Here is a 14,282-nt window from a genome sequence, read left to right as displayed (position 1 = left end):
CCCCCCCCCCCCCCCTCTCGGAAAAGGGAAAAAAATAAGCTTTTCAACTTTTGATACGCCTTATGGGTCACGGAATTTCGAAATTAGGACTTTGTAGCAACCCTGTTTATGAAAAATTGCAAAATCTTTAAGTATAAGACTCTAAAAATAGAGTTTTCCTTCATGCTCTCTTAATTTTCATTAACGTAACCACTAACCACATTTGCATTTGTCTGACGACACACTATATAGGTATTTAAAATTTATAATTTGCTGAGCGGTAAAGACGAAGTAGAGACAATACGAAGTGATACTCTAGATTCTAAAATAAATTCTGCTTATTGCAGCAAAAATGCGATTAGTCACGATTCATAGCGTTTAACGTTAAACGAGCCATGCAAAGGTAAATAATGTCCAAAGTTCAACGACCATAAAAAAAGAAAGTTTCACTGCAATTATCATAGTTTGCAGTTGCACAATAAGATGAAAGTAATAAATATGTATTGTTAAAGACAAATTGTGACACCTTTTCTTCAAATAAGGTATGGATTAGAAGCGGAAATGCCAATAGTAGCTTTTATAGCCTCAGTATTTTTCCAATTGAATGATTGTTTAATTCGAGATGTATATTATAGCTTTATCGCCTACGCTGAAACTAAATTCTCGTCCTTCTTAAAATTCGTGGACCATGAAGTTGTTTTAATTTTGGATCCTTCAGTTTGAGCACGTTTTAGAAAACAATTTTTAATTTATTATTGTACTCAAGCTACACTGTGGCTCTAGTATTTTTAGATAGTTTACGGTAGAGAATAATTATTTCGAGGGGCCATTCACTCTGAAATCAGATGAATTTTTTCCGAGGATTGCATTTTATTTCATATGACTGTTCGATGATAGCTCGCACGGGTCACACTCACGGTTGCACCTGGTTGCACTATATAACGTCAGAGGCGGCGTAGCCATAACATGATGTGTGCCCGCCAACTAATATTTTTTCAATTTGAATGGAACGTGAAAACAAAGAACATATATAAATGTTGATAAATTCATTCTATTGATTCTTGTTTTTCTGCCATATTTTGAATTTAACACACCGAAGTCTCAATAAAGATTGATTAATATTTTTAAAAGACGTGTGTGCTCATTTTCGACAATATGGTGGTTAATCGAAAGAATAATGTTATATGAAAAACGGGCAATATTGAGCATTTTGCAATAAAAACATTTAATAATTAATAACAAAATATTTAATAACGTTCTGGAATTCTACGTACTTCTAACCCCTTTTATAGCTTGTCCAGGGCAAACGTTGCGGAAAATTCCGTAACTATAGACAGTGTTTAGTAAAATATATATTGAATAATATGAGCACTTATATGAGTATTTGCACTAAGAAAGGGAGATTTATTCTAAAATAGGACTGAGTTATGTATTACATAAAATATTGTCAAAACATCTCTGGAAATACCGATTACCGGACTACTATTTCCGGATTACATTTGGAAAATGATAAGTTTAATCAGTTTAATGACCTTTTTTTTAACGTGTCCTGATGAATTACCCATCAGGCAATGTATGTATTAAAAATTAAATTAACGTATCCTTAGAATATACCATACAGCCACTTTCAACCAGTTAACGTTGTTGAAGTTTTTTTTGCTCCTGTAATTTGTTTGAAAAAGTTTAAAATTTCATAAATTTAAGGATCATAATTGAGGTACTAAGAACGGCGACTAAATAAGGCCCAGTTTGGGAAAAACATTTTGTTACAGTTACAAGTACTTTAGGTTTTGACCTATCGATAAATGTTAGAAATATGTAAAGAAACAAATTTTATTTTGCCACAAAACGTGGTTAAAGTTGAGGTGGTTATTGAGAAATGATTATGACTACTGTGTAAAGCTCATTTTCGTTTTTCTTGTTCTTATAAAATAAAATAATGATGAGGATTAATCTCTTATTTTATGTTTCGTTTGATTTTGTTATAATAAAAGATCATTTTCAAAGTTCTTGAAGTTTTTTGTTTGCAATAACTTTCTTAATTTTTCTGGTAAACATACAGAAGTTTTCGGTAAATCTCAAGATATTTTGGGTAGGCTTAAGGTAATTTTCAAGAATTCAATTTTCTAAGTTACGTACCATTTAGCTTATTCTGTAAGTTTCCATCCTAAGTCGATGTAACCACAAAGCATTCTTTTTGAATAATTGAAAATTGTATATGAATTCAAAGTAAAAGAAATTCTAAATTGATTTAAATTTTATACTGCTTTTGTTTTAAAATTGAATACTTTTGATTTGAATTTTTCAACAGTTTACAATGTCCATACAAAGTGAAAACTTTTAAAGTTGAATAAATTAACTTCAATAAATTAATAACTTAACTTAGTCGTAAGTGAGACCTTTAAAATAACAGTATAATCATAATGACAATTGGAAAAGTTAGCAATCGATCAGCGAAATGTAATTAGAAAAGTTGAAGCTTGCATGGATTGGAAATTTGATTTGTTGCCCAAATTGTAGTTCCCGGTGAGTTTATTATTTTTCAATTTTCAACATTTTTTATCCTGAATAATTAATTGCAAGAGAATATTTTTGTGTTATTTGAAACAATTTTCAAATAAGAAAATTGATCAAAAAAGAATCTGTAAGATTTGAAGTCAATTTTTTTTTAATTTTGAAGGATTTTTAGGTAATTTAAAAAAAAATTTTGAATATTTTCAGAAGTTTTAGAAGTTTTTTTTTTAATTTCAGAAATAATTTGAAATTTGAACTCATTCCAAAAAGATTCAAGCAAAATATAGAGCTTAACGATTTTTGAAAGGTTCAAATATAATACAAGAATTTTCTTAAGATACTTGGGAATATTTTAAATAATTTTTAAAAGAATATTTAAAAGAAACAGATATTCTGGTAAATGAATAACAATGGAACAATTGCTCATTTTTTTCGACTTAAAATAAAATTAATTTGTATTATAATATTAAAAAATTTCAGTCAAAAAAAATTGAATCGTTCAAGTATTATTGTTTCTGAATTGAACATTTAGAATATTCGAATTATACAACTTATAAAATTTTATTTTTTTTTATTTTCACAATTTAACGGTGTTTAATTTAAAATTGTCTACTTGAAATGTGTCAGAAGCTTCCACTTTATATGGGTAAATTATTGAGTGTTTAATAACAAACAATTTTAAACGTTGATTTCAAAAGTTAAAAATTCAAAATGGTTCCTCTTTAAGTGTTTTAATTTGAATTTCAGTTTTTATAATTTCAAATGAAAACATTTTTAGATTCAAGAGTTCAAATTTTTCAATCACAATGACCGTCAAAAAATATTGTGAACCGGAAAAACACCGGGAAATTACCGGGAAGTAAATGCTGAATGCACTGACTACTGACTGCTCTCTTAATTTCTCACTTGTCTGTTCGTGATTGCTTACAATCGCTGGTTGACTCATACTGATTCGCTCACGATTTCGAAATAGTTTAAGAGATTTCTTAGATGATACTTATTTTTCATATTTGAAAAAAGAAATTTTCTACTAAGTAACAAGTACAGTGGCCCCGCGATTTAGTACCCCGTGACTTAATTTTTCGGGATGTGCGGTTTTGGGAGTCCCCTGATTTACGTCCACCACGTCCCAAAACCGGGTCACTGTATTTGAATTTTGACGTCTATTTTAAGAAATACAAATTTTGTGTTCAAACTTGTATAGTTTTTGATCTAATGCAGTTTTTTAACAATATAAAAAGTTGAATTTTCAAAAAAAATCCCACACTTACATTTTTTGCCAATTTTTTTTCTTACAAATTTTGTCTTTAATTGGAAAAACATTTTGTTTTATGAAAAATCCCGAAAAATAACATTCTCGGCACTGTAAAATTCCAGAATTGGAACATTTCTGAATAATAAAATTCCCGAATAGTTTATAACATTATCGAATTGGAAAATTCCCGAATAATAAAATACCCGACAGTTTATAATATTACCGAATTTAAAAATTCCCGAACAACAAAATTCATGACAGGAAATTGCCGGATTATAAAATATCCGAACGGGATAATTCTTGAATTAAACCAATTAAATTTTTTTCATAAATATTATATATTTATTGAAAATACAATAATCAAATATTTTTCTAAAAAAAAAACAAATATTTCTAATGTTTAAAGTTTAAATAAATATTGTTTGAGCTTAAACTAACATTAATTGAAATAAATTTTCATCCAGAAATATTTTTTTTTTCATTCATTGTTATTTTAAATTCGAACAATCATTATTTCAGAAACGTTAAACATAAAAAATAATTGTTTTCTATAAAAATTTTAGAATATTCAATTTTTTTTTAATAAACAATATTTGCAAAAAAGATTAATTCTTTAAATTCGGGAATTTTCCAGTTTGGATATTTTATAATACGGTAATTTTATGTCAATAATCGGAAATTTGATTATCCCGAAATTTATCATTAGTAAATTTTCTAATTCGGGAATTTTACATTGTCGGGAATTTTATTTTTCAGTTTTTTTAGTCGTTCATATTTAGGGAATTTTTTGTCATAAAGTCAAATTTTCGCATATCCAAAAATGTCCTCCAAAAAAAATTCCGTACTCAGATGTGATATCTTGCTTCGTTAGAAGAAAATGTGAACAATTCATTTTTGAGGGAAAACGTTTATTTCGGCCTCAAAAATAGTTTAGGCTACATAAAACTGATGGGGTGCCTTCCTTATATGAATAGAATGTTTTTAAAAATATTACAAGAAATAAAAAATGTTGAATTTTCCAGAAGATCTTATTTATTTTTGTCTTCGAATTTTGAAAACATGAAAAACAGATTTTCTGGAAACCTCCACCTTTTTTACTTTTTAAATTGTTGTTCAAGTTTCTGCTTATACAATAAGGAAGGCATTCTATTACTTTTATGAGGGCTAAACCATTTTTGAGTGGGGAAAATTTCTTATTCCTGAAAATTGACTTTTTTTCTTAAATGAAGCAGATATGAGAAAAAAGTAAGAAGCCTTTTGTAGAGAACAATTCTACAATTGCAAACTTTTAACTTAATTTTTGTTGTACCTTTCGTTGTTTCAGAAAAAATGCGAAAATTGAATTTTATAAAAAAATTCTTCTGTCCACAAAAATAGTTTAGCTCACATAAAACGTATAGGATGTCTTCCCTACAAAAGGCCAAATTAATAAAAAATTTGGAATATATACGAGTGAGTTTTGTGAAAATCGACTTTTTATATTTTTAAACAATTTGTCCCCATTTTAGTGAATTTTTTCAAATATTCTCAAACTTTCTTATGGATTTCGAAAGGGGGCCGTAAAATCCACCAGAATCCGTGAAGAAAATTGTAAACATTTTAATTAGATCAAAAACTAAAGAAGTTTCAAAAAAATGTATTTTTTCTATAGATTTTAAAACTCAAATATTCGTAACTTTGTGGATTTATTCATAAAGGGGAAAATAAGTGTAGTCTAATTTCCTCTAAAACAACGTCCTTGATTTAAGTAAATACGGTCTAAAACATTTATGTAATTTTAGTTTTACTTTATTTTTCGTGGAAATAGAACTTGAAGTAACTTTAAATTAATGGTAATTTAAGATTTATGTAGTGTTTATTTCACTCTTGCCAATTCTAAATTTTAGTGCCAATTTGTCGCTTTCAGTGCGTATTTTTTCCATTTTTGTGGCTTGCTTGTGAGTTTAAAATCAATTTTTTAGTACCTACAAATATGTAGATTTAGTTAGTAGGTGAATTCAATTTCAACATTATAGGAACAAAGTAGAATGTTTGATCATTTCTTTTTTGCAACTAGAAATATATTTTTATCTACATTTAAAGGGTTTAGTTTTTAAATCTATTTTTAAAAATTATTAATGATTAATTCCTGCTTCTATATTTCTTTTAAAAGCTTAATATTCAACATTTTTCACATCCAATATTTCCAAATTAAAACTATTTAACTTTGAAATCTTCAATTTGAAATTGTTTCATTTCTTAAAAATTTTATTATGCAAATGTTTTAACATTTAAAACTTTACAATTCCAATGGCTAATATTCAAAATGTTCAATTTCTAATACTTCACAACTTGAATCTGTTCAATTTCTTCAAGGTGAAACATTTAATTTGTAAATATAAGAGTTTTTTACACTTTTCATTCAGAGCTGTTTAAAATTTGATGCTTGTATTTAAAAATATTCCATCTCGAATGCTTCCAATTTTTATTTGTGATACTGTTTCAACGAACGCCTTTACTTTTTATATTTTTAAGCCAAAAATAAAGGTTTATGTGAAATAAATCTTAAAAATTAATTTAAGAAAGGCTCGCTTTAAAACTGTTTGAATTCGGTTCGAAAAAGTTTAGAAAACACTAAAAACCTTTAGAAGTATTGTGATATTTTATAGCCCATTGAAAAATTTTGCAAAATCATAAAAATATTTCATACTTAAAAGTACTTATTCATATTTGAAAACTTAATTTCCAAGTTGTTTTTTTTGTATTTTCTATATTGAAATTATTCCTGTTTTAAGATAGTGGCTTTCAATAAATAAAATTCAGTTATAAGATTAACTTTCGACAGTTTGAATTATAATTTTTTAAGCTGTACAATTTTCTTTGTTTTTACCTTTAGTATTAATACCAATTAAAAACAGTTTTCATTCTCTATGGATATATGATTCATTTTTTTATATATAAATTAAGACATGATAATGACAGCTGGATAAGGACCAATTCTTCGAAATTCTGTTTTTAACGATTCCAAGTACTTTAGGGCACTATTTATCGATACATATTAGGAATATGTGAAAAGAATCTCTCCTTTCACTCGAAAAAATGAATTTTAAAATTAAAGCGGGGAAAGCTAAATGGTGCGAAGTCCAGTCAACCCAATTTTGCAGGAGAAGCAAAAATATTTTGAAACAAATGAAAATGCGTTACATTTTTTTAATCTCTCCAAATCCCTTGAAATCTTCTTAAATCTATAAAAATGATGTAATATATATTCTGTCAAAAACTTTTTAATTTTTTTAAATCTTTTGAAATCTTTTCAAATTTTGTAAAGCCTTAATACCTAGTGTACACTCAGAATTGGTATTAAAGAATTAACGGAATTTATTATTTTTTTGTTTTAATTAAGTTAATTCTTATTCTATTATGAAAGTAGGTAACCTAAGACCTTTATTTTCAAGAAAAATGAAATATTTCGCCACCATAACAATCGCAAAATAAATTAACAGTTGTAAACAAATTGAAAGTTCCCAGCGAATTTAATTTTTTAATTTCAAATGTAAAAAATGGAGCAATTTCAAGTCCTGCATAATCCAATCAGATTTATAAGGGTTTTAGCAAAAATAAGTGCGAGATTTTCGAGAATTTTTCGTTACTCTACTTGTTAGATAAAAAAGACGACAGACCATTTTTAGTATACAGAGATCGGATCGTGCGAATTTTGAGCCTTTTTTACTTTTTTGAAAAAATGCGAGTTTCTGGAGAAAAATGCGACTAATCTTAGTTTCAAAATTAATCACAATGAAGCTTTTTAATTTGAAATTCAAAACTGGAAAAAATTTCAAATTTTAATTGAGTTAATTAAAAATTCGGTGCTTTTTCATTCAAGCTTTATACTTTAATTTTGTTATTAATAAATAGAGTTTGAAATTTAAAAATTACTAATTTCGTAAATCAATATTAAAGTTTTATTTTTTTCGGGTTGCAAGCCATTTGCAAGGATTTTTTTTAAGTCGAACACGTTCAAAATTGCATAATTTCAAATTAAATTACAATCTTTCCCCTAACCCCCCCCCCTTTTTTTTAAAAAAGAGTTTCTCTTTTTCAAGAAATTTGTCCTTTTCTCCTTTTTCTCGGGTTTTCACTTAAATGAGAACTGAAATTATAGAACCCAATAATAAAATACATCAATTTTTGGTTGAAAGTGTCTTTTTTAATATAAATTCGAGTGTTTGGTTGAATATTTAAACATTTTGTTAAAAATTTATCTTTTCTGGTTAAAAATTTATCTTTTTTGTTAAATGTTTGCATTTTTTGATAAAAGATTCATCTTTTATCATGGAAAAGTCCACTTTCTTGGTTAAATATAAATTTGTTGTTAAAAATTCAACTTTTTAGGTTCATAATTAGTTTATCTTTAAAAAATTCTTTTATTTCATTGAAAATTCAACTACTTTGTTGAAAATAAAATATATTTCGACTTAAAATCTTAGGAATTTAAAGTTAAAAATAAAGTTAAATGCTAGTTTCATATTTAAGTCAATATTGTACACGGAGATAAATTTCGGGGGATTAATTCACGGCACTACTCCTTAGTTTTATTACGCTTTGGCGCGAGAACTAACATCTCGGAACCCTTGCTTTTAAAGTATAAGTCTCAACATTTCAGGCATTAGGCCACGCCTCTTTGCTTTCAGGTCTTGAATTATATGCTTTTAGATTACAGAGTCCCAGTCCATGAATTAATCTCTTAAAATTTCTCTCAGTGTATCTATATTGATTTTAGTTCAAAGAATTTATTTCTCTATTTTTATGAAAAATCATCAAATGTGATCACTGTTTCGAGAGCATTTTGGGCTGTGAAAACTGATTTTTTGTTGTATGAATAATTATTTAAATTATGTATTTTCAAATTTAAAGCCTTAATTGTTGAGTAATTTCAAGATTATAGTGTTTAAAATGAATGCCCCTGAATTCAGAAAAAAATATTTTAACCCCAGATTCAGAATCCTTAAATCTGAATAACTATTGATTTAAAAAAATGTAAGTTTAAAGTTTATTTTGAGCAGTTATTATTTCTGCCATTCAGTGTCTGATACTGCTTTTTTCATCAGCTTTACAAATTCTTGTGCAACCTTTTGTAGATTTTTTAGAAATTTCATTGCCACTTTCTTTGTAATTTTATGGAACAAATACGATTTTGTTCATGCCTTTTAGTCGATCCGAGCCCTGATTATACAATAAAGACCGCGCAAGAGAAGGGCATTTAAAGTCAAGTGAATTAGTTCCAATTAAGAATTAAAATTCTACTTAAAATGTTTTTAAAAAATTTCTCTAGACGTGTTTGAAGCTCTTCTGGTTGAGTGAATGTGCAAATGTTTCCTCGGAAGAAGGTAATTTACTGGTTCCGGAGTTAACGTCTTGACTTATCTCATCATGCACAGACTCTTGTTAATTTAAGGGGGTTCTTAATTTCTCAACCTCACGTAATTGGGATAATTTGCTTGGATTTCTTGAGTGATGACGCGTTACGCGATGAAATCATATTTTATCTCGAACTTTCCGCAGTCATTGCACGTGCCAACTTTCTCTTTCTTTTCTGGCTTAGCGTAGCGAACTCTTCTGGTTTTTCATAAATTTGTTACAAATCAAACCACAATTTTTTGACAATAATTTTACAGAGCTGTTACGGATCATAGAATTCCAAAAAGTCATCGAATTTTCGATAAACTGAAGTTGAAGTTAATCTTATTATTTTTTTTTTTTAAGAATCACAACTATTTGGTTACAAATTAATCTGTTTTGTTGGAGAATTAAATTATTTTGTTGAAAATTGGTCTTTTTTGTTTAAAATCTATACCTTTTTAGGTTGAAATATCAACCACTACATTTTTCGTCGAGAATTCTTATGTTTTTGTTTGAAAATTCAAATACCTAGTTGAGAAAGGAATTACTTTGTTGAAAAATTCATATTTTTGGTTGATGATTCATCGTTGTAGTTAAAAACAACACTTTTCGATCAAAATTTAACTATTTAGTTGAAAATTTATTTTATTGTATTAAAAATTTATTTATTTTTTAACTGAAAGTTCAACTATTCCATGTTTGGTTGAAAATTTATCTTTGTCATTTAAAAATTCAACAATTTTGATAGAAATTGTATCTTTTTTTGTTAAAAATCATAACTGTGGTTGAAAATTAATCGGTTTTGGTGAGGGATTTAACTATTTTGTTGATTTTTGAAATTTAAAATTGACATATTTTTTGTTTGAAATATTAGCTATTACATTTTTCGTTAAGAATTCATATTTTTTTTATTGAAAATGCAACTATTTAGCTGAGAAAGGAACTAATTTCTTAAAAATTAACTTTTTTATTGATGATTGATAATTGCATTTAAAAAACCTTTTTTCTGTTCAAAGTTTAACTGTTTTGTTGAAATTTTGGTTAGTTGAAAATTTATTTGTTTGAACTGAAAATGTCACTATTCCATGCTTGATTAAAAATTTCTGTATTTTGTTGAAAAATTATCTTCTTTTGTAGAATATTGATCTTCTTGGTGATGAATTCATATTTTTCGTTAAAAATGCATTTTTTGTTTTAAATTTTAAACTATAAGGTTGAAAATTCCTTAAAGAATTTAAATATTTTATTGAAAGTGCGTGTATTTTGTTATAAATTAAACTTTTTCTAGTTGAAAATTAATCTTGTTGGTCGAAGATTCATAATTTTATTAAAAAATTAATTTTTTAACTAAAAATTTAACTATTCCAATTTTTTGGGCAATTAATTCTTTTTTAGGAAATTTAATCTTTTGGTTGAATATACATCTGTTTCTTTGCAAATTTAACTATTGCATTGAAAATTAATTTTGTTAAAAATTAATTTTTTATCTGAAAATTTAACTATACTATTTTTTGTTACAAATTTAGTTTTCTAACTGAAAATTTTCTGTTAAAAATTTAACTATTTTCGTAGACAATTTAAATATTTGGTTAAAACTAACTTTTTTTCTGCAATTTGGTAGAACCTTTTTTCTTTCTTGACTGAAGAATCTTTCTTGGTTGAAAATTTAACTATTTTTTTGCTAATTTTTTTGGTAAGAAATTCAATTATTTGGTTATAGATTAACTTTTGTCTTTAACGATGCATCATTCAAATTTGTTTGTTTTTTAGTTGAAAATTAACTTTCTCAGCTGAAAATGTAATTATTCCATTATTGGGGGAAATGTAAACTATTACATTTATTGTTGATGATTCATTTTTTATTGAAGATTCATCACTTCGGTTGAAAATAGAACTATATTCTTGAAAATTCTTCTTATCTTGGTTGACAATAATTGTTTTAACTGAAAATTTTATTCTTCCATTTTTTGTTTAAAATTGACTTTTTTAAAGTTGAAACCCGATTTAGTTGGTTAAAGATTCATATATTTTACGTATGCCTTACGTCATTTATGGATGGCCCCTTATAAAATGTATTGAGGTAGTTTGTATTGTTAAAAGAAAATTTTTTAGAATTGCTAGGGAACATGAAAAATTGGTGAGGGGAAATTCAGAGAAAGTCAAGGAATTTCGAAACTGTGATTTTGTAGCAACTCTGTTTTGCAAATTTAAATTGAATTTCAGGAACAAGTTTAAATTTAGGAAAATTAATTAACCTGGACTGCACGAAAGGATCAAGATCGGGTGAAAAATCTAGTTGCTAATAATTATAGCTTTTAAGAACATTTTTTAGGAATTCAATCAAAAAGGTATCTGATGGAGCTACAGATCTTTAAAGATTGTTAATTTCAATTTGCACAATTTCACTGAATTGAAAATGTATGCGAATGAACTCTCTGCACTCGCTTTCGAGCAAAGCTTAATCAGTTCTGATTTTTTGGAATAGACTTATTAATAAAATTGTAGAAACAGATTTTATTTTAATGTGAAATTAGTTAAAAAAAATGTTATTTAATATTTTTCAATTAGGGGTTTCTTTGTCCATTCTATTAGATTAAGTTAGTAATTTTGAAAATTTGTTTTAACTGCAATATTTTTAAATTAAATTTTGGAAAGGAATTGTTAATCAATTTTCTCGTAGAGAAGTATATATTTTACCATGTATATAAAAGTTTATTAAAAAATTGTATTCAGGAATGATACATTTGTTATTTTTATGAACAATATTTTTCTTACATAACATTTTTAAAATATAAAGGTACCAACGATATTTGTAGAAAACCTTTCCAAGGATTAAATTGAGCCCTACAATATTTTTGTTAAATAAGAGTTGCAACTTTTACCTAAAAACAAAAGAAACATGTAAAACTCTAAATAACTATTGTTCAATAAACAATTTTAAACTGCTATATTATTTTTAAGTTCGCCTTTAGTTTTCTTTTGAAATCAGTTACAATTAATAATGGCAATATTTTCCTCGATTTTATCAATCTTTTTAATAAAAATAATTGAATTAGGACATTAATTATATAGTGTGGGGGTGGGGGTATTCAAAAACGAATATTTCTTCAATAAATTTAATTTAGCTTCAAGTATGAAAATATTTTATAAATAAATAATAAAGCAATACAGTTTTGAATTACTATTTTTCTCTTCTGAATAAAAACCAATTGTTTTTAGGAAGCAAATAGAGGCTTCTTGTAATTTTTTATTCAGAGAATAGAATATCCTGTTACGTTATGAATATGTTTTTATCTTGAATAATTACTTCTAAAATTAAAAATTTAATGATAAATTTTCTCTTATTTAAAAGAGGTGACTTTTCAGTTCTACATTTTCAAAGGAAGGCATGTGAGCGTGAAAGTGTTAAGTTATTCTTGATGTGGCATGCGCTAGAAGTATAATATTTAATACAAATCGTACCCGATGTTGTCGATCGTTGACATTCTTCGAACCGGCAAGTTCTGTCGACTCGGCAAAATTGAAGAGGGCACATAAATCGAGTGCAGTTAAGGATAAGATAACATAAGTCACTTTCCTCATTCTTACTGTAATCCGAGATCAGAGAACCATAGTTCCTCCAATCACTTAATCCCTTCTTGTCACCCTTCTGGGAGTAATTCACAAATTGCAAGAAGTCCTAAAAAAAATCTTCAGAAGTACAATCTTTTACTAATATTTGGTTTTGGTGGTTGCAAGTAAAAGTGAACGTAGAAAGCTGCCAGGATCAAAAACACAAAAATCACGTTTTTTCGATTGCACAGGGAGAACAAATCTTGTGAATTCATACAGTAAAGAACCAAAGTACTTCAGAGTTCATAATCAGAATATTCTGGAAAATAATGCAGTGGAAGTGTTTGCAACTTTCAGGCTTCCACTATTTAATTGTTCTAATTTTACTTGAATTGACAATTTGTTGAATTTGGTAGTTAATTTAGAAGATTTAATTTTTATTTCACGGCACGTTCACAATCACAGTCTGATGCACTTTTATTTTCGAATTTGTTGATTGCTGATCGCAGGCGTTGATTCTTCTTTGAGAAATACTGTTCTTTGTGAATTGTTTCTTAATTACTTTAATGACGTTTATTAGTTTAACGATCGAATCGAAAAGGCAATCGCTCAGACTCATTCGAACCTCTCGCGCTAAGTCTCTCTTGTTAACTGATGCGGTTTTCTCTCGCCTCCGCGGTAAGTAAGCCGGTGAAACTTCTTAAGGAGTCTTCTAAAGGTTCATAGACAGTCGCTCTCTTCCCTCGCGTTTAGAGATGCATTTCATCTCGCGATTCGTCCCCAGTTGAGAGAATGTGTAGGTAGAACTAACTTTGCATATTAACTTTTCATATTTTCTAAGTTGAGGTGGTCATTTGGTCATTCTCAATTTCACGAGAAAGTAGGAAAAATAGACGAAAATAGGTCTAATCTAACAATTAGCCTTTTAGAATATTCTAATCTTTAAGTGGTTATAGATACTTGGAAAACTGCGAATTATCAGAGATTTTGTTATCGTTTAAATAATAAAATATTAAAATAATTAATGATAATAGTCTTCAAGTTCATTCATTCACTTTGCTCACATTTCCTATGTTTCCGCTCACTGATTGAGTACTTTTGTCTCTTGTTTTTTTTTCTGCAAATCCTTTTTTATACACGGAAACATATACAGGGCGGATACGCTGGGGCTTACCAAAAAGTATGCAACCCGCCTTAAACGTAAATGCTATTCTTATTGGCGTGTATATGAAAAAAATTATGAGAATTTCGAAAAATAAATCAAAGCTGTTATTTTTACTGTTTACAGTTGAAGAACTTGCAGCTGAAAATCTATAACATTGAATAAATCGCAATTAATTGAAGTATTAAAAAAAGCATTCAAAATTGCATTGTTTTATATTATACAGAGATTAAATATTGAAGAGTCTTCAATTTTAAATATTCATACCTGAAGCATTTTTTATACCAAATCGTTAAAGTTGAAGAATTTGCAGTTGCAAATCTTCACAATTAAACTATTTCAAAAATAAATATGTTGAAAATTACATATCTTCGAAATGCAAATCGTAAAAATGGAAGAATTGTCAATTGTAAATCTTCAAAATTAAATTATGCACAACAA

General features: G+C 27.3%; 2 protein-coding genes across 2 annotated transcripts in view; one reads left to right on the top strand and one right to left on the bottom strand.

Moving 5' to 3' along the window:
• Nucleotides 1-13,347, bottom strand: part of LOC117166973 — a 26,821-nt gene extending 13,474 nt beyond the window's left edge. The window contains exon 1 of the mRNA XM_033351479.1: nt 12,590-13,347. Within this exon, the coding sequence (XP_033207370.1) occupies nt 12,590-12,709 (120 nt within the window). The 5' untranslated portion in view covers nt 12,710-13,347. The remainder of the gene's footprint in view (nt 1-12,589) is intronic.
• Nucleotides 1-14,282, top strand: part of LOC117166974 (actin-histidine N-methyltransferase) — a 65,464-nt gene that overhangs the window by 23,255 nt on the left and 27,927 nt on the right. The window lies entirely within an intron of this gene.

This window comes from Belonocnema kinseyi, chromosome 2 (assembly GCF_010883055.1).
Source record: "Belonocnema kinseyi isolate 2016_QV_RU_SX_M_011 chromosome 2, B_treatae_v1, whole genome shotgun sequence".
Lineage (NCBI taxonomy): Eukaryota > Metazoa > Arthropoda > Insecta > Hymenoptera > Cynipidae > Belonocnema > Belonocnema kinseyi.
Note: the sequence above shows the minus strand (reverse complement) of the source record. Positions and strands in the feature narration are given on the sequence as shown.